General features: G+C 31.9%; 7 protein-coding genes across 7 annotated transcripts; 2 read left to right on the forward strand and 5 right to left on the reverse strand.

Annotated features, from left to right (window-relative positions):
* The first annotated feature begins 108 nt into the window (after positions 1–108).
* Positions 109–1,989, forward strand: LOC142645840 (uncharacterized). The gene is made up of 2 exons (XM_075823238.1): positions 109–172; positions 652–1,989. The coding sequence occupies exons 1-2, from the start codon at positions 170–172 to the stop codon at positions 1,813–1,815; spliced, it is 1,167 nt and encodes a 388-aa protein (XP_075679353.1). The 5' UTR covers positions 109–169; the 3' UTR covers positions 1,816–1,989.
* A 1,322-nt stretch (positions 1,990–3,311) lies between these two features.
* On the forward strand, positions 3,312–4,762 carry LOC113794886 (uncharacterized). The gene is made up of 3 exons (XM_027345036.2): positions 3,312–3,443; positions 3,506–3,806; positions 3,873–4,762. Exons 1-3 carry the CDS (start codon positions 3,426–3,428, stop codon positions 4,604–4,606), a joined length of 1,053 nt encoding a protein of 350 aa, XP_027200837.2. The 5' UTR covers positions 3,312–3,425; the 3' UTR covers positions 4,607–4,762.
* Positions 3,323–7,279, reverse strand: LOC113794902 (uncharacterized). Its single transcript, XM_075823239.1, has one exon. The coding sequence runs from the start codon at positions 7,067–7,069 to the stop codon at positions 6,164–6,166; it is 906 nt and encodes a 301-aa protein (XP_075679354.1). The 5' UTR covers positions 7,070–7,279; the 3' UTR covers positions 3,323–6,163.
* Positions 7,280–7,358: 79 nt separating this feature from the next.
* On the reverse strand, positions 7,359–8,140 carry LOC113794903 (cuticle protein 10.9-like). Its single transcript, XM_027345055.2, has 2 exons — positions 7,979–8,140; positions 7,359–7,910 (listed from the first exon to the last, which is right to left on the reverse strand). Exons 1-2 carry the CDS (start codon positions 7,985–7,987, stop codon positions 7,530–7,532), a joined length of 390 nt encoding a protein of 129 aa, XP_027200856.2. The 5' UTR covers positions 7,988–8,140; the 3' UTR covers positions 7,359–7,529.
* Positions 8,141–8,740: 600 nt separating this feature from the next.
* LOC113794932 (uncharacterized) lies at positions 8,741–10,266 on the reverse strand. The gene is given in 5 exon segments (XM_027345099.2): positions 8,741–9,276; positions 9,356–9,464; positions 9,466–9,824; positions 9,882–10,043; positions 10,105–10,266. Coding segments are annotated over 5 exon segments (783 nt in total). The 5' UTR covers positions 10,114–10,266; the 3' UTR covers positions 8,741–9,132.
* A 1,762-nt stretch (positions 10,267–12,028) lies between these two features.
* Positions 12,029–13,379, reverse strand: LOC113794933 (uncharacterized). Its single transcript, XM_027345100.2, has 2 exons — positions 12,911–13,379; positions 12,029–12,854 (listed from the first exon to the last, which is right to left on the reverse strand). Exons 1-2 carry the CDS (start codon positions 13,003–13,005, stop codon positions 12,341–12,343), a joined length of 609 nt encoding a protein of 202 aa, XP_027200901.2. The 5' UTR covers positions 13,006–13,379; the 3' UTR covers positions 12,029–12,340.
* A 1,034-nt stretch (positions 13,380–14,413) lies between these two features.
* LOC113794931 (lysosomal alpha-mannosidase-like) lies at positions 14,414–17,881 on the reverse strand. Its single transcript, XM_027345097.2, has 3 exons — positions 17,396–17,881; positions 16,441–17,340; positions 14,414–16,387 (listed from the first exon to the last, which is right to left on the reverse strand). Exons 1-3 carry the CDS (start codon positions 17,790–17,792, stop codon positions 14,601–14,603), a joined length of 3,084 nt encoding a protein of 1,027 aa, XP_027200898.2. The 5' UTR covers positions 17,793–17,881; the 3' UTR covers positions 14,414–14,600.
* Positions 17,882–19,375: the final 1,494 nt, after the last annotated feature.

The raw sequence follows: 19,375 nt of genomic DNA on the forward strand, positions 1-19,375 counted from the left end.
ACAGGTCATAGGAAAAATAAAAAAACAATTTCATTCGAAATGAACATAGTATCGATACTATCGAACAGGAAAAAAAGAGTCATATTCGTTTGGGAAGAAAAAGAAAAAAACAACAAAAAATAATGATCTTTACATCCAGCAAAAAATGACGGTCGGGTAACAAACTTGCATGGTAATAATAATATAACATAAACAAAAACTGACCATCATCATCAGCAAATATAATCAGAGAAATCCACCCATGATTTTTTTCTCCCATATCAACGGTCAGATAAATCAACAACAAAAATTACTCTTTGGAACGGTTTTTGGAACGATTTTTGTTCCGTCGTCATCACTGTTGTTGTTGTTGTTAGGATATATTATATTCGTCCATCGCTCACAAACATTGCATTTTTCCTTGGCTAATCAATCGATTTTTTGCTCCAGATTTTTCTTATTTTTTCTGTTGTTGTTTTATTTCCGATCGGATAAAATAGACGAAATCTCTATAACTCGCCAAAAAACATTCCCATATTAGTTGATTATTCGAATATAAAACGGATTGTGTTTTTAGTTGCACAAACAAGATATTCAAATTTGTAAATGCTGTTGTCGTCGTTCATTTGTTATTGATTTTTGTTCTGTTTTGTTTCATTGTTAACCAAATAGATTGATTTTGCTGGTAAAAAACCAAAAATGTCATCATCATCATCATCATCATCGGTGAAAATGATTATTACGAGGTTATCATGTTCAACATTAATAATAATGGTGATAATATTGCTGCCATATATCAATATGGCTCCCATTGAATCGAATTCCAACGATAAACAACAACAACAGTCATCATCCACACCAACACCATCCCAATTGATATCACCAGCAAAGGCAATCAAATTGAATCGTTATCGACAACTAAAATTGAAAGTACCAATCAATTCCACTAAAAAACATCGTATCAAATTTGGTTTGGATGAATTTTTCAATCTAAACGATGATCAGCAACCACAGATTGAACTACCAACCACCAATTCACAGGATCGTAAACCAATATCATTAGTGTTTCGTTCAAGTTCCTCGCCATTATCAATATCACACAAACAAGATCATTCATTGATGGCTAATTCGATTGGTTCGACAAGTCTGTTGATCGAAAATGATTCATCCAAATCATCGATTGGTGGCTATCAACTAATTGAACCATTATCGCCATCCATCAAAAAACCAACAACTACAATACCAGCTTCAATACAGGAAATAGTTCCTCTATTGATCATACCAGAGATCATTCCTGTTCCGATCAATTCAAATCAACAGCCAAGATTGATTAATCATGGTAATAATGCTATCAATCAACAACAGCCAAATGGTGAAACGCTTAAAGCAATTCAACACATGATTGTTGCACAAGATCTATCCAATTTTCTATACGAACCCTTATTATTGGCGAGTTTAACCGATCAGGTTATCATGGAACCATCCATTATCAATAAAAATCATTATGCTGGTTATGAAAATGATCCAAGACAACAACAAATGTGGACGAGAGAAAATCAATATCTACCAACATTGAGTCCATCGTCATCATCAATATCAACGTCGATTAGTTATCCAAAATTAACATTAGAAAATTATCAACAAATGTCACAATTGAAACCCCAAGATTTAATCATACCGACAACATGGTCAACAGCAATTGCAATGCAAAATTATCAACCACAACAACAACAACCCGAACAACAATATCATTATAATGATCCAATACAACAATCACAATCACAACCACAACAAGTCGAAATAGCCTTCTTTGATACTTATCATCATCATTATTAATCAAATGAATGGATTCGCCAATCGAATCGATCGATCGATCATCTTGTTTTGTTTATACATTTAATTATCGAAAATGATAATATAAAAATAGAAATATTGCTGATGATGTGGATAATGCTAAACATGTATTATAATAATAAATTGTGACACCATTGACCAAGGCCTTTAAAACAAGTTACCATTATCAAGATAAACTGATAATTGATTTTTTTAATTGAAAAATTGGGTTCACTTTCTCTTCGAAATTTATTTAGGTTTAGTCAAATTATTTAGTCATTTTTTCATCAATGTATTTCCCATAACCATATCGTTTTTGCTTGATTTTCATTTTGCTTTCGATTTCATATCCATATTCAAATCGATTATGCATGATTCCACCGATATTGGACCAAATATTATCTGGCAAACTGGTTGATGATGCTCTATTAATATACCACAACTGTGTTGGTTTAGCAAATCACACGCAAAACTGGCATCGATCTTCATCATCTTCCATCAGTGCATTAATCTGATTTAAAAGAAATGCAACATAATTAATCACCCTTGTTGTTGCAGCACAATATATATTCCAATTTATCACCTCCTGTATTTCGTATGGGAACATCTTCAAAACGATAATCACATCCATCCATCGAAAGAGGGGACATTGGCCATTTTCATTCATTCGATCAATGACATCTGAGTGGAAGAAACAAATTTTCATTTCTTTGCATTTTTTGGAAAAAAACAAAATTTTTTGATATCATCTTTTCTTAATGAAAGGGAAAAAATGCCAAATTTGGATGCCAAAAAACGGTAATTATCATCATCATCATATCTAGGTCGGAACATTTAAATTTTTGCTTTTTTAATTTTGGAAAATAAAAACATTCGATGTTTAAACCACCATCAATTTCAGCCTTGGTTGGATTAGCAATCGAAAATCGCATTCAATTTCAATTATCTAATATTTTTAATTTTACATTTTTATTTTAAAAAATTCAATAAAATTTTCAAATAATTATTGCTTATCAGTGAATGAGAAAAAACACATTTAACAAATCATATTCAAATGAATGGGACACTCTTTTTGTTTGTTTCGGAAAATGACTCTTATTTTTAACATCAACATGTTAGTGGTGGTTGTGGTGAAAAGTACATCATATCGGTCGGTTTATAAAAAAAACTACAAATCAAAAGTAAAAGTAAATTGAAACTAAAAACATTTTCTCTCAATTTGTTGTTCTTGTTAATTTTGAGACTTTCTCTCGAAACAAATTAAATATCACCAGCCAACATCGCTGGTCATCATCATCGTTAATCACACTCTCCACTGGTCACACTGTTTTTTTTTGTTTTGGGATAAAAAAAAATTCACCCAATGATAATGATGATGATTAAATACAGGAATGATGGAGAGTGAGAGTTGGTTAAAAAACCAGGTTTTATATTTTTATATCGTGGTTTGGTTTAGTGGTGGCATAAAAAAAAGGTATAAATATGGCCTGATTTGAATATGAAAGGTTCATTTATTCAGTTCAGTTTATTCAGTCAGCCAGTCACTCGGTCCTTGCGTAACAATAATCATCTGTGAATTGGAAAGGATAAACTGACCATTTTAATCATTAATAATGATAATCTTGTTACAGGTAAGTGTTACATCTGGTGTTTGAATTTTCGAAAAACCAAATCATTCCATGTTATGATTCAGTTTATATTGGCCATCATTATGATGATGATGGTAACCATATCCAAATCGGCACCATATTCTGGTGGTTATCGAACCTTATCATCACATGGTACTGGTCGTGGTCAGATTATGGCTGCACCAATGGTGGTTCGTGCAACCAACGTCGGTGGTTCCAGTGGTTATGGTTCAATTTTTGGTCGTTCATCATCGTCAACCAAGAATAATGGTGGTGGTGTGATTCCTATCGCAATTCATACCAAACATAATGTTGAATATAAAGATGTTCCATCATCCGGTTCAATTCAAACGGCAACTGTTGAAGGTAAAATTGTTATTGATTGATTTGTTTGCTTGAATCAAATGCTATTTTAAATTTCGTTGAATCAAGTTGGCGCACGATCAATCCCGATCAATATTATATTCCGATCCGCATCATCATCGTTGAATGTATTACAGAGACATCAAGGTTCGGTTGGTGATACACAGGAATCCTCGTCCGAAGATGAACCACATCGTCTTTTGCATACAGTAACCAAACCAATCATACAAGAAATCCATGAAGTTATATCGCCATATCGAAAAATTCTGCAGGAAGTACATCCAGTACAAGAAGAAATTAAAACTGTTGTGGCCAAGAATAGCAATCGCTATCAGCCAGCTGGTCAAGGACGACCGACAACAACATCAACAATGGGACAACAACAACATTATGTTGCAGCTGCATCATCGAATAAAAAACATCATGTGCAAGCATCACCCATTATAATCGATAATAATAATGATAATTCTATGGATTCCATGGAAGACGATGATGATGTTGATTTCCAAAAATTAATACAAAATGGCAATGCGATCGTAACATCATCATCCATTCTAAAAGGAACAGATTTGGATGGCAAATCAATTGCCAAAGCAATGGATCAAAGTTTATCCAAGTCATTAGCGGCTATTTTGAAGACACCAACTTCACAAAAAACTAAACAACAACAACAAACATCACCAACATCATCCTCATCATCATCCATATCGGTCTCATCCTCGTCATCATCCTCATCACCATCATCATCATCGTCATCATCGTCGTCATCAGGCGTAAAAACCTATTTAGGTAACCAGGTTTGAGAAAAAATCGAGTCAAAATTACAAAACAAACTCAATTTTTCATTAAGTAAAATAATGTAACTAAATCTCTATTTTTGAATCAATCACTATATATTATTATTATTATAAATAAATTTTTTTCGAAAAAAATCAATTAAAAAAATTTGGCAATCATCACCATCAAATCAATCAATCAATTTAACATCACTTGCAGATGATGATGTTTTTGATGATGTTTTGTTGCTAAATATTGCTAAATACTGCTAAATACTGCTAAATACAGTAACGAAACATAAACATTTCGGATGGTGATGATGATAATCAATTTGCTTTCATAAATGACAAACAAAAACAAAAACAAATTGCACGTATTATCTAATCAAGAAAAAACTTCTGATTAGCAAAATGTCTTTTTATCTAATTGCAATTAAGAAATTTCTATTGAGGTGGATATTATCAAGATCATCATCAGTATTCAGCAGAGGTTTATTTGATTGAAGGCAAACAAAATCAATAAAATTTTGAGTTATTCTAACAAGGCTGAAAAACATTTGCAATTTTTGTTGTTGTTATGAATTAATCATCATTACAAAACATAATGATGATTGCATTTTCATCAAAAGTGAGAAAGTTTTCAGGAAATTTTATTTAGAATCACTGGAAATTCAAATTTTATATTCAATTCGATTATTAATCAATCATTGCCGATATTTCAGAAAGTGCGTAGGTATTTCTGGAACCCGTTGCAATCAATCTCGTTCCAGGATTATAAACAAAAAAGGTTTAGCATAAAATGAATAAATTATGCATTTATATGTGAATCAATCATTAAGCATTAAGCAAAACAAAATTCAATCATGTGATCATTTTCGGGTACATTTTTATTGAATTTTTTTCTGAAAAAACTAAAAATAAATGAATCAATCATGTTATTGCGTATTGAATTAAGGTTCTTTTCATGATTACAAATCAAAATTTATCATTCATCTCTTCCGATAAATTCACGCAACTTGGATGGAAATTTAAAAATTGAGAAACCTTCATTTTCATTTTCCTGAATTGACGATGAATTCAGCGAGTCAACGAGTTAGGATTTTTTGAATTAACAAAAACAAACAAACAATTCTACATTTGACATATATGATTGATTATGCGAGAAATTTTGATTGAAAATTCGAAAAGAAGAAGATAGAAAACCAATAACAGCAAATTGTCCCCACATTATCAGTGATTGAAACGAAATAAATCAATAAATCAATTCGTTCAGTTTTCTGCTTCTTCTTTTGGATCGTTTATTTTTTTTTGTTTGGCGATAATCACGTTTTTCTGTTTCTCCACTTGTTTTTACCTTGAAATTGAGTTTTTTAAGAAACAAATCAACAACGATATAATCATAAGACTTTATTTATTTAATTCGAGACCAATCGATTCGAATTAACTTCGCTAATGATGATGAGCGAAATGAAATGTTCATAACACGCACGTTTTATATGTAAAATAATAATTTTATTTAATCAAACGTTTTTTTGGAAACAAAATTAATGTGCAAAAAAGATGATGTTTTGGTAAATAAAATAATCATAATACAGGTATGCCATATAGATTTGTTAATAGACCATTGTAGATTGCACGGCGATACTGTTGAATTAATTGATTACGCATCTGAATTTGCCATAATAATTGTTGTTGCTGTTGTTGAGATTCTTGTTGTTGATATGGTATCATTGTTATTGCTGCTTGTTGTTGACCATAATGTTGATTATGGTTAGCATATGACTGCATTTGGTTATTTGAAATTTGTGGATCATTATTATTGACTTGTCTGGCAATAACAGTGCGTATGGTTTCTTGAACAGGTTGGATTTCTTGTTTAACATAGCGATATGGTTCAATTACTTCATATATTTCCTGGATGATTGGTTTTCGTACAACATGTATCAAACGATGTGGTTCATCAATGGATTCGGTTTCCGAATGCGACCCACCATGCGATCCGAGATGTTGTGGTATAACATTCAAATCGGTTGAACTTGAGCGTAATATTAATGTTAAGGGTATTGATTGTGCCGGTACCTGTATGGTGACCGGTCGACTTGTATCCATTGACGGTGAATTAACATAGATAATGCGATGTTTTCGTACAATGGCTGCTTGTACAATATTATTATTGCTATTAGAATAGAATCGATTTGTTTTTAGCTGTTGCTGTTGCTTGGCATATTGATAATGGCTATTTTGGCTAAGAATCGAATCACAAGTCATACCGATGATGATCACTATGATGAACATTGACAAATTCACTTGCATTTTTTCGGGTGCAAAAACATTGATCGATACGGAGGAATGATCAAAATGAAAATGAATGCTGAACGTCGTTGTGGGACAAAAAAAGCATACATTTTCGGTTTCAGATTCGACAGAGATGAGACACAAACAAAACAAAACAGTAGCTATATACAGTCTGTGTGCTAACTTGTTGTCCATTGATTATCCCATTTACATTGTTCCATTTTTATTGAATTAAATGATCTCACCATTTTTTTGGAACGCGTATCGTATTACAAAACACAGCAGCGAACGATAATGGACGAAAAAATCGTTCGTATGCGAACGGGATCATCATCGTATCCTAATGATCCTCTGTTTCATTTTGTCTCTCATCTTTGCAACGATAATGGTTTTTACCCAAAACAAACATCGATCATCTCCAACAACAATGGTTAATACATCGATATATCGATTGTTGAACAATATGATCATCATTTAAACAAAGTTTTGAAAAAAAACAAATTTTATTTAATAAAAAAAATATTTCGATTTTCAATCACTTATTTTTTGATCAAGGATATTTGGGAAAAATATATATGTTGATAACAACAAGGAAGAGTGGCTAGTTTTACATTTTTTCAACAACAAAAAATTCTCATTGATTAGATCAGAAAAATTAAGCTTCCTGCACAGCTGCTGAGATGATTTCAACATTAGCCGGATTAGATGTTATTGTACCGGGTTCATTTGTTTCAACACGTGCATTGAAACCATTTTCATCCGAAGTATATGATACTATACGATAGATACCGGTTTGCGGATTTTGAAACGAATATTGTCCAGTCACACGTCCTTGTTCATCACCTTGTTCCTGTCTTCGCGATACGGTACCATTTTCATCAACAGATTCTATATTAAACGAATATGGTGATGGTGAGGGTTGTTCCTCCGGTTGTGGTTGTAATTGACGTGTTCGACGTATGGTTGATAAAAGATTACGGCATACTATTTGTTCGTTGAATATAAGCACCGTAATGGCCAACAATATTATGATACGCTATTCAAGAGATAAACAAAGTTAATTCAAGTGAGTCATTAATCAATCAAGTTGAGCAAAAAACATACTTTGATCATTTTGTCTAATTAATCAGGGAAATAATCAATCAATCAATGATGTTCGAATAGGAATGATTCAAAATTTCATCAAAACATCATTTATATACATGCCAGGATGCTCAACAAACAAATTTAAATTAACAAAATCCTTTTTAACTTGAATATCTTTGTGCGACGAAAAAGCAAGAAACATCTAGAAAAAACGACATACAACACCCATATCCATCAAACATGAGTAGTAAACAATTTCATATAACGGAATAAGCAATGATAAGCATGAGCACCTGATGATGTTCATTTATTTAAAAATTCACTGGAATTTCAAATGATATTTCAAATGGTAATCAATGAAACCTGTTTGTTTGTTTGAATTTCTTTAAAATAACGAAACAAATTTAAAATTCAATAATTCAGACCTCGAACAACAATTTTAAAAGTTTTTTTAAATTTTTTCGCCCAAAGCCATATCACACAGGAATTATATTAACATGTTATTTTTGAAATGTTTTTTCCTTTTCTCTCTCGCTGTGTTTTTCAATGGCAACAAACAATTTATTGAATGAATTGAATCCAAGTTCAAGAATCGTAAATCATTTCCTATTGAATGAAGATGATCCAATGTCAATCGCCTACAATTATCATCAATGATCAAACGACAAATTAATCATGTTTTTGCATTTAACAAAATTTGTTTGAATGTGATTTATTGTGGAAAATTTTGTTGTTTTGTTCATTTGTTTTACACTCATCATCATTATCACCATAAAGAAATAATTTTATGAAATTTTTTAAACATTTATTAAAATTAAAGGGAAAATTCCAAAAGTAAAAAAGGTATGTGTGTGTGTAGGCGTACTATATAGAAATGATTTTTTTCAGAAATAAAAAAACAAGGAACATGGATCGTATTTATAATGTATCATCATCATCATAATGCACTCACTTTCTTCCCCCAAATCATAATTATTCGACCTTGTAACAATATTGTTCATGACGATGGTGATGGTAATTTGTTAAGATTTACAATTCAAGAAAAATGGCTAATTAATTTTGTTTGTTGACCATTGATTATTTACGATTACGATGGACTTTTGAAATTTGTTGATTTGAGCTAATCAATCACTATTGATCTGTTAAATTGGTAGGAATTAAAATCAATCAATTCATGCTTGTGGTCGACCACGGGCAGCGGCTTGTGCAGCAGCAGCAACAGCATTTTGACGATCTTCGGGTACTTCTTCAACAGTGTAACCAGCATCAGCAGAATCTCGGCTAATTAAACCTTCTTCATTCGAACTGATTGTAGCCTGCGATTTTTCATGGGATATTTTATGTGTACAAAAATTTTAGCTAATCAAAACAAAAAGAAATAATCAAGTAAAATACCTTGAAACCTTCAGGACCGGCAGTATAATCAACACGACGTCGACGACCATCAGCATCCATAATATGATAAAATCCAACAATATTACCGCCAGCATCTTGTCGTTCTTCGTGTTAATTGGGCACCACTTTCTTCATCATTAACGGCGTATGAAAATGAATATGGTTCAGGAGCTGGATGTGGGCCACCATCATCACCATCATCATTATCACGATTACGGCTAGGAGCAGCAACGGCAGATGATGATCGTGCTGGAGCTGGAGCTGGAGCAGGTGCCGGAGCTGGAACAGGTGCGGGACGTGGAGCTGCTGGTTGAGAAGGAATCGGGCGTCTCGGAGCGGTTGCAGCAACAGCAGCATTTGGTCTGGGTAATTTAGTACCACCATAAGCTTTTGCAGGTGCTGGTGCTGGAATCGGTGCAGGTGCAGCTGGTCGCAAACCAGCCGAAAGAGCTGAATTCGAATCGATGTGCTAATCACGTATTCAATTAGGTCAATCTTAATCTAGAAGAACAAAGATATCATTTACCGTTTGACTTATTCTGGGCGGTGGAACTAATGGTCGAGTTGGACTTTTGGCAAAAGCTTTACGACCAGGACTAAGCGATGGATTAACATATGATCGTCCTTTTTGAGCAGAAACTGCTATCATATTGATGACCATTACAGTCATTATCATGACTATCATTAACTAAAATCAAATTATAATTAATTTTCATTCCACTCAATTCAACAACAAAAATATCAATCACCTTTTGCATGATGAATGTTTGGTGAATGATTGAAAAGGATATTATATGATATAGGATGATCACTGATCACTGGCTGGATATCAAATGAATGAATACTTTGTTTCAAAAATATTCAATTGACAATATACCAACCAATAGCTATGGATTGGCTATAGAATGATGAACAACAAAAATATTTCAACAAGTGGTCAATGCAGACTGTACTTTTCTTACAAATTCAAAGAAAGAGAATGAGAGAGAGAGAGACTATGCAATTTTCAATATATGTGGCGTTCCGCCAAAAAATTTTGCTTTTTTTTCATAAATGATGATGATGAATCGCCTGACAATGTGAACACAAAACACAGAATTGTTACTGTTTTGTATATATCAAGTGTGTTTGTTCTCTTTGTAATTGATTTATAATTTATTTTCAATTTCGGAGAGAGCCTAGTCCATCAGTCAGTCAGTGTGTAATGTGCTGTGTTGTTCCAGGATCATGATTATCGTTTGCTTGATGTTTGAATGCTGCTAAATAATGATGGGGAAACAAATCAAATCAAATAAAACAAGGATCGACCACCTTAAACAAAATGAAAATATTTTCAATGCTTACCATTAGGATGATGAAAAGAGTAGAAAATCATTTTATCAGAGCAATTTGTCAGTGTCATTGTCCATATCCATCCATTATTATGTTGAGGTGGTGCATTAAACATTTGTTTTGTTGCAAATTTCCAATTGTCTTGAGGACTGTATTATTGTAGAATTTGATTTAGATTCTTTTGTTGAAAATATTAAGACATTTTGCTTTGGAATCATCAAATGCAAATGTATGAAATAATTGAAAAATCCTTGAGAATCATGATGATGGTAATCAATTTTTGATAGGAAATAATTTTCTCAATTGACGAGTGGAATTTTTATGAATAAAGTGTATTCATGTACACGAGCAAATGATCCATCCATCGATTAATAGTAATTATTCATTGAATTCGCAATTGGATTCGGATGAAAATTTACAACAACAAAAATGCATATTTTTTCTAGCCAATTCTTAGAAATACAATGATGATGATTACAATCCTGATTGAATAGGAAAAATAAAGAAAAAAAACTCAAACATCAATATTAAATATTCACATAAAACATTTAATATATTTACCATTGACAAGATGATTATATTGTGTGAGAGATTGAATTGAAAATCAATTCAATGAATAACATACAATTTCAAGGTAGTGCCAAACGGGTCAAATTTTTTTGTTGAAAATTAGTAAGGATTGGCACAACCAATAATAATGATGATGATATTTTTCATATTGCCAACAACAAATTGCCCTCAATAATGTTCCTTGATGCCCTTATTTAGGGAATTTGAATCAATATTAATAATAATAATGATGATGATGAACAAAATTGAAAGATTTTCTTTTCATTACCATTATTTTAAATTATAAGATTTACTCTTTTCATTAACAAAAACATCGTCGTTTTTTTGTTCTACGATCAACCATGAATGATTTATCACCATCATACATCATTATCATCATCAAACGAAAGTGAAACAAAAAACAGTAAAAGTAAAAAAGGCCGATAGAATGATTGATTCGAAGAAAAAATGTATGGCCCGGTAACATTCGAATTCATTATCATCGAGCAACAACAAAGCCCAGTCGATTAATATCGATAGTATCGATCGATTCGAATCTCATCATCATCATCATCCGACCATAATCAATTCACGACGAGAAAGTAAACAATTTATTTTGTTCGTGATATTTTGTTTTTGTTTTTTCGTTTCAAGAAACAACAAAAAAATAAACATGAAAAGTTTTAGCCGAATGTTTTACATCTAATTAATCAATTAATTGAATAAACGTGCTAAAAAACGTGTTTTCAATCACTATCGAATTTTTTTCATACAAAAGTGGGGAAAAACGAATTTAAAATTCAAATTTAATTTTAATCAAATATCGTTTGTTTATTGATTCTCTTTCTATCATTTAGATTCAAAACATTTATCAAAATTATAATTTATATGATTTTTCGACGGTTCAAATATCGAATGGATGCTGTCAATGATGTAGAGATTTGACGAATTTTGTGGGAAAAATGAACAATACAGCAAATTGTTGGTCACTAAAAAACAAAAAAATACATCAAATGTTCCAATCATCAATATTTTTGGTTTTTTCATTTAGAAAAGAGGGTAGTTAATGATCGCACCATCTAGCGGCGACCAATTCAAAAGCAATCAAACTTGACGAAAAACTTCCACATCGATTGCTTCATCTTCATAATCAAATTGATCAATCAAATGGTCATCATCCTCATCATCATCATCGTTGGAAATATTATGATCATCTTCAACAATCATATCAGTGATGATAACATCGGGAAATTTTTTCGGCGCTTCAACAAACAGTAGATTTTCAGTTGTTATCCAAGCTAAAACTTTTTCCGGACAAATTGTTTTCGGTAGAATATATTCTCGATAAAAATGATTAGTGGTATATTCTTGTCCATTCTCTAATATTTCGCAATGTGCAGCCGACACTAGAAAACCTTTACGAAATGCACGAACTTTAATATCTTCAGGCGCTAATTCAATAACATCCAATATTAGCTGAAATTTGCTTGGTCGGATAATGATTTCGCCCAATTGTTTCAATTGATTTTCGGCCAAATCTAAATTTTCCCCTTCTTTCGCCAATAATGTTGATAAACATTCTTCCGTTTCAATTGATACTGATGATTGTCGCCGTAAACTGGAGAAAGAATAAATGAATGAAAATGATAATTATAAAAAAGAATGATAAATTACTTTTTATTGATGAATGGATTGTTGTAGAAATTTGCTGCAAATGTTAATTGCGGTAATGATGAACGTCTTGCCGATGAATGGATACGATGTGCCATTTTGAATTCAAACAGCGAAATGAAATGACAATAAATTTTGATTGAATTATATTTTGCTATTTTCGTTGACAAATTATCAAATTATTTTCCTTTTCTTTTTTCGAAAAAGCAAAAAAATCTCGTTGTTTTCTGTTTTTGGCTATTTTCTCAAATAAACCGTTTCGTTTATATAGAAAAATTCGAAAACAACAAATGTCACGACAAATCATTTCCAATGTTTTTTTACTTCTGTGTTTTTTTTTCATTTAACTGGTCTTCGAAACAACGTACATGAATGATAATGTCGATGTTAATGTTAACGTTGATGTTGATGTTGATGTTGATGATGACAAACCGAATTCCAGAATTTTGTCAATCAACATCAACATTTGAATAATGGAATGATAATGGCGATAATGATGATGATGAAAATGAAAACATACATGTTTTTCGCTAAGAAGCAAAAATCAAAACAAAATTATTCAACATCATCATCATCATCATTATTTGTTTTTTTCCATATTTCATCATAGAAGAAGAGGAATATTCTTAATCCTCAAAATTGACTGAATGAACGTAAACGTCATGAATGAATAATTAGATGGTTGGATGGATGAGTGAATGGGGCAAGCAAGAAGGGTTTGCAAATACAAACTTTTACTTTTGAAAACATCATTCGGCAGAATGATTGATGACAAGTGTTGAAAAAAATTTTCCGTTCACTTTTCAATTCAATTCATGCATTCCCCATTTACTCACCGAATGCCGAATAGATCCATCTTCATCATTACTGTGAGAGAGAGAGAATGTTAAATGTTAATTTTTACATGAGAATTTTGTTCGAAACAAAAAAAAGTTTTCTTATTTTACGCCCGAATGAAAACAGAAAAAAATCATGTTATTTTTGCAATTCGGCGTGACAATTAATGAAAAGTAAAAGTAAAAAAACAAAAATCATTATCATTAGAGTCATCATATGTTTTTGGTTGTTGGAATGTTTATTTTTAGTTTAATTAAAAATAATGATAAACTAAAAATGTCGATCACAAATAATAATAATAACCTACTCTTGTTGGTTGCATCCTTTTTGTTCTCCGCATCACAACCACCACCACCATCCTCATCAGTTGGTTTGATTCGATTCGCATTTTTTTTCTCTAAAACATAAACGGCATTAGACCGCAACGAAAAACAAAACCCAAAGCTGAAAAAAATCGCACTGAATAAGCAGATTAAGAAAAAATTTCCAGAAAAACAAAACAAAAAATATTCACGTGTGTTTCACATGACTGTTGATGTTATTTTCGAAACGGAAAAAAATTTCCATCCATCTTTGCCCCTTATATAATTCATTGTTCATCATTCAAAGAATCAGCATTTTTAATTAATTAATATCATTCATTCCAAACATTCCACAATAATACCATCATTGTGTTATTATTATTATTTAATATTTATTCGCTATTTTTAACTTTCAAAAACAACAACAAAAATATTATTTTTATTAATCAAACTAATATCATGAGATATCATCTCTTTCAACATTTCTTTTCAACCAACCAAAAACATTTTGTTTATGTAAAAATGATGAAGAATTTTTCTAGAAGAAATAATAATTATAATTGTCGTTGTGGTTTTGAAATCTTAATCAAAAAAGTACGTATCTCCATTGGTCCAAGTTCAATGTCCATCGAAGTATTATTGGCTGTTGATGATGGTGGTCGATAATAGAATTGATTATCATCTGAAGATTGATAATTGAACTGTAAACGTTTATCAATCACATTGATCGGTTGATTGGCCGATAGTGTCATCTCCTCAACATGAGTTATAGTGAATGTAGTGAATAAGTTTCTTAAATTGACTCGCACTTTTTTACTACTTGGTTCGCCTTGTTGATAGATATTTTCTAAACGTAATAATAAACGATCATATGACCATTGTTCTAATGTTAATAAATGTATTTGCGGCGGTAATGATGTTGATGTTCGTAACATTGAAAATTTGTTCATTATCATCGCCATTGATTTTGTATGATGATGACGTTGTTTGTTTAGTTTGGCAAAGATCATTATAGGTTCCATGAAGAATTGTTGCGATAATGGTCGGTGATAACTAGAATCTGGTTGGCCATCTTTAAACAATAATAATCGATGTCGACCACGAATAACCAAACCATGACCATCAACACCTGGTTCATTGAGTGCTTCATCAACACCAAAACCATCATCATGTAATAATCTTCGGTGTACCATTAATTCAATCATACCCGAATGGGGACTAGTACCACCTTCAGATCGATCGGTCAACACTGCAATACTTGGCCCGTCTGGATTATCCAATAAAATACGTGAATCGACTGGATAATAATTACCGGCAATATGTTCTTCAATGGTTACTGGCCATGTTGGACGATAATTCCATTTTCTTGATAATAATTGTCGACCATTAGCATCAGTTTTAAATAGACCCTTATTGTCTTGATCAATTTGATATTGTAACACTATTTCTTTACCAATATTATCCCATACTGATATTGGTCCAACAACAAAATCAAATTCAACAAATTCACTATCGCCAGTTAATCGTATGATTTGTCCAAAGACATTATCTTCATATTTTTGATGTATTTCTTGCACTAAACCATAATCGTTATCAATATAAGCAATGGATTCAACTATTTCACCATATGCATTGGTTGTTTGTTCAATTGGACGAAATATATAAGCACCACTGGAACGATTCGTTTGCAGTTGATTATCACCAATTGATCCTTCGTAATAACGAATTGCATTGCGAAATTCATTTGATCCATATTGACTCATTATTTTTTTTGGTTTTCCATTTTCATCAAAAAATAGATCAAAGTTTCGACCGGATAATTTTATTCCATTCGATTCGATTGGTTTACCTTTGATTAATCGTGCTGATCGTTTAGTAAATTGAGATGATGATCGAATTGTATATGTCACCAAACCCAATGCTTCTAAATGATTAATTTTGAATACAATTTCCACATTTGAATTGGGGCGCTGTGGTCGGCCAGGAATTTCTCGTATCCATTCTGGTATTGGTATTAATACAGCCGGTATAGATTGTCCTTTATCATCAAAAACTTGATAGAAAAATCTTTCATTAACAGGCAAACGCACAGTATGATTGGATAATGGATGTATTAATGGATTATATATCGAAACCAAAAAACTATGACCGCTTTCAGTCATGGAACATGAACTAATATTGAGATCATTACAAAATTGTAGCTCATCTGGTTTCGAATGGAACTGTTGTCCTAAACTTTTAGCAATATTATTCAAACTTAAACTGATTATTTGTTGACATTCAACAATGGCTTCATGTAATATTCGAGCATAATCATTGGCAACATGTTGTTTTTCAGTTCCTATATTGAATGAAATCATTATTATTTAATTATTAACAGAAAAAAAGACAAACCTGCTACAGCATCATGATGTTGTAGAATACCCATAGCTTCGCGAAGTCTGGTTATATTCGAATCATATTGACCATTATTCAATGCAAATGAATCTAATTGTTTACATACTTGTAACCAATTATTACCAACACGTTCCATGCGTTTCAATGATGGTCGTGATGTATAATAACCAGTCCAAAATGCATGGGGATCCGATGCATATGGAAAATAATCATCTCGTTTAGTTGGCCATGTGTGATTACTATCATAAAGTGCTTTTGTATAGCATGATGGTGTTGAATAGATTGCTTGAATATCATTGAATTTCGGATCAGAATTGATAGCATTGATTAATTTATCCATATTTTGAAACCATTGATGTGCTGATTGATAATTGAAATCCGTACCCATTGGAAACATTATGTGATTTGTTGCATAATATTGGGAATATTCTTTGGCTAATTGTCGAAATTGTTTAACAATTTGTGGAACGTTATATTCTTTTGAATCAATATTATCGACAATGTGATCATTTTCACCGCCAACCAAATCCCAATTCAATCCTTTAGGCGGACCATAACCCATTTGCATCATACCGGTGAAAATATCTGCTCGTTTGCCTAAATCATCTGAACCTTGCCAAACATGTTCCAATGTTTGATTGAATTGACGATAATAACGATCTTGGTAATCTTCCCGTGCAAAATATAAGGCATCATAACCCATCTGGGCATAAAGACTAGCCAATTCACGAGAATGTCCGAATGGATCGATTTGCCATGTAACCGTTGGCCGACCACAATGACCAAATGTATCGTTCAAACGTCGTAAACCCCATGTTGATTGATCAATTAGTGATTGATAATGTGTTGTCGCTTCATCGGGCATTGACCAACCACCATTTATAAATTCAAATTGACCTTTACCCAATCAACAACAGTAAATCAACAATTATTATAGTATCAATTGTTTTACCTGTTCGAACTAATTCTTTAACAATCGAACGCATTTGTTCATTTTGTTCAAGCCACCATTTCCAAAAGTAAGCAGTTTCAACATAAATAAATTTACGTTGTTTATTTCGTATCAGTTCATCGATAACAGTGTCGAGAATATCCTGTACACTAGCTTTTTGTATGGATTGCTTAGTACCATAATAGTATTGATCAACAGTTTTCAGCCAACCGACATCATCATGCGTATGTGGTACCAGATGAACATATAATTTATGTCCATCATTTATTTCAGTTGGACATTTTGAATAATCACATTTATCCGCAATATTCTCTTCCAACACGATGCGAACACATTCTCCAATTCGAATCGAGCATAATGTTATTAATGCCAATATTAATAATTTCATCATCATCATGCCACAACACTGTTGAAGTGTGTCAACCAAAACCAAAATGAAAATGAAAATTCAATTGAATTTTTCAATTTTAGAGAAAAGAAAAATACGCATTACATTAGATTATTTGATTTTATTGTCATTTTGCTTTATTCAGCATTATCGTTCTTTAGTTACAAAAAAAACATATATTTTGATAAAGAAATATGATTATTAAACTAATCAAATCAATCGATAGTGATGATTTCAATCTTTTTGTTGCTAGCAGTATTGATGAATGGTGATAATTTTCGATTTATTGATCTGGCTGCTGTTGTTGTCGTTGATGATGGTGATGATGATTGAATATCATGAAATTGATTATCATACTTTCGTTGAAAATTTGAACTAAAACGTTTTTTCAATGGTAATCGTTGCAGATCCATTGAACAAGATTTATTGGCAACAAATATTTGGTTATTATTATGGTAATCATGGATTAGTAATGATTGGCAATGATTATTTTGCTTATTGAGAGAAATTCTTATTTTAAGATTTGGTTTGGGGATTGTTTTCTGTTGTTGTTGATGTTGTTGTATAAGTTGATGTTGTTGTCGATGTCGCTTCATTAATTCGATTGAGTTTTGTCTTCGTTTATGGTGAATGATATTGAATTGTTTATTACAATGACGACAAATAATTGTCCATGGTTTTGGTCCTTGTCGATAATCCGGATAATGCTGAAATAAAGATTTTGGTAATGGCCATGAAAATCCATTTCGATAACAATTTTCATGTAATGTTGATGTTGATCCATTCGAAGACATGGTCGATTGTTTGCAAAATGACTTTGTTTTCTATTTTCAATTTTGAAACGGATTCTAAAATTAAGCAAAACCAAACTCTAAAAGAAAAGGGTAAGAATCTGGCCAAAAAAGAAAGCAAGTGTAAACATTTGACACATGTGTTTATGTTTAAAAATGTGAAATGTTGACCGACTAATCTTTTTAATCGCATAATGTTGCCTTTTTTATGATAGCCATAGGGTATTATTGTTGACCACGTCTATTCGGTGCTTTTGTTATTTTGTTATCTTTATCTCCACATAAACATGGTGATCCTTTTTATGGCTTTTTGAAAAAAAAAGAAAAAACAGAAATTGCAGTAGCTGAATAGAATAAAAATTTGTTTTTTTTTAATTGAATAAACAAAAAAAATATTGTCTATTTATTTATTTTTTTTTATTTTGAAAAAATGATCAGACAAGGTCATTTTTTATGGCTGTCATAGTCATCAACCTAACCTCACTCAACTATCAATCACAGGCATAGTCATAGTCATCAACCTAACCTCACTGAACTATGAATCACAGCCATAGTCATAGTCATAGTCATCAACCTAACCTCACTCAACTATGAATCACAGTCATAGTCATAGTCATCAACCTAACCTCACTCAACTATGAATCACAGTCATAGTCATAGTCATCAACCTAACCTCACTCAACTATGAATCACAGGCATAGTCATAGTCATCAACCTAACCTCACTCAACTATGAATCACAGTCATAGTCATAGTCATCAACCTAACCTCACTCAACTATGAATCACAGGCATAGTGACCA

Source organism: Dermatophagoides pteronyssinus, unplaced genomic scaffold, assembly GCF_027571235.1.
Source record: "Dermatophagoides pteronyssinus isolate colony J.1.1.1.1 unplaced genomic scaffold, Derpt_VIB-CSIC_2022.12 sq0024, whole genome shotgun sequence".
Taxonomy (NCBI): domain Eukaryota; kingdom Metazoa; phylum Arthropoda; class Arachnida; order Sarcoptiformes; family Pyroglyphidae; genus Dermatophagoides; species Dermatophagoides pteronyssinus.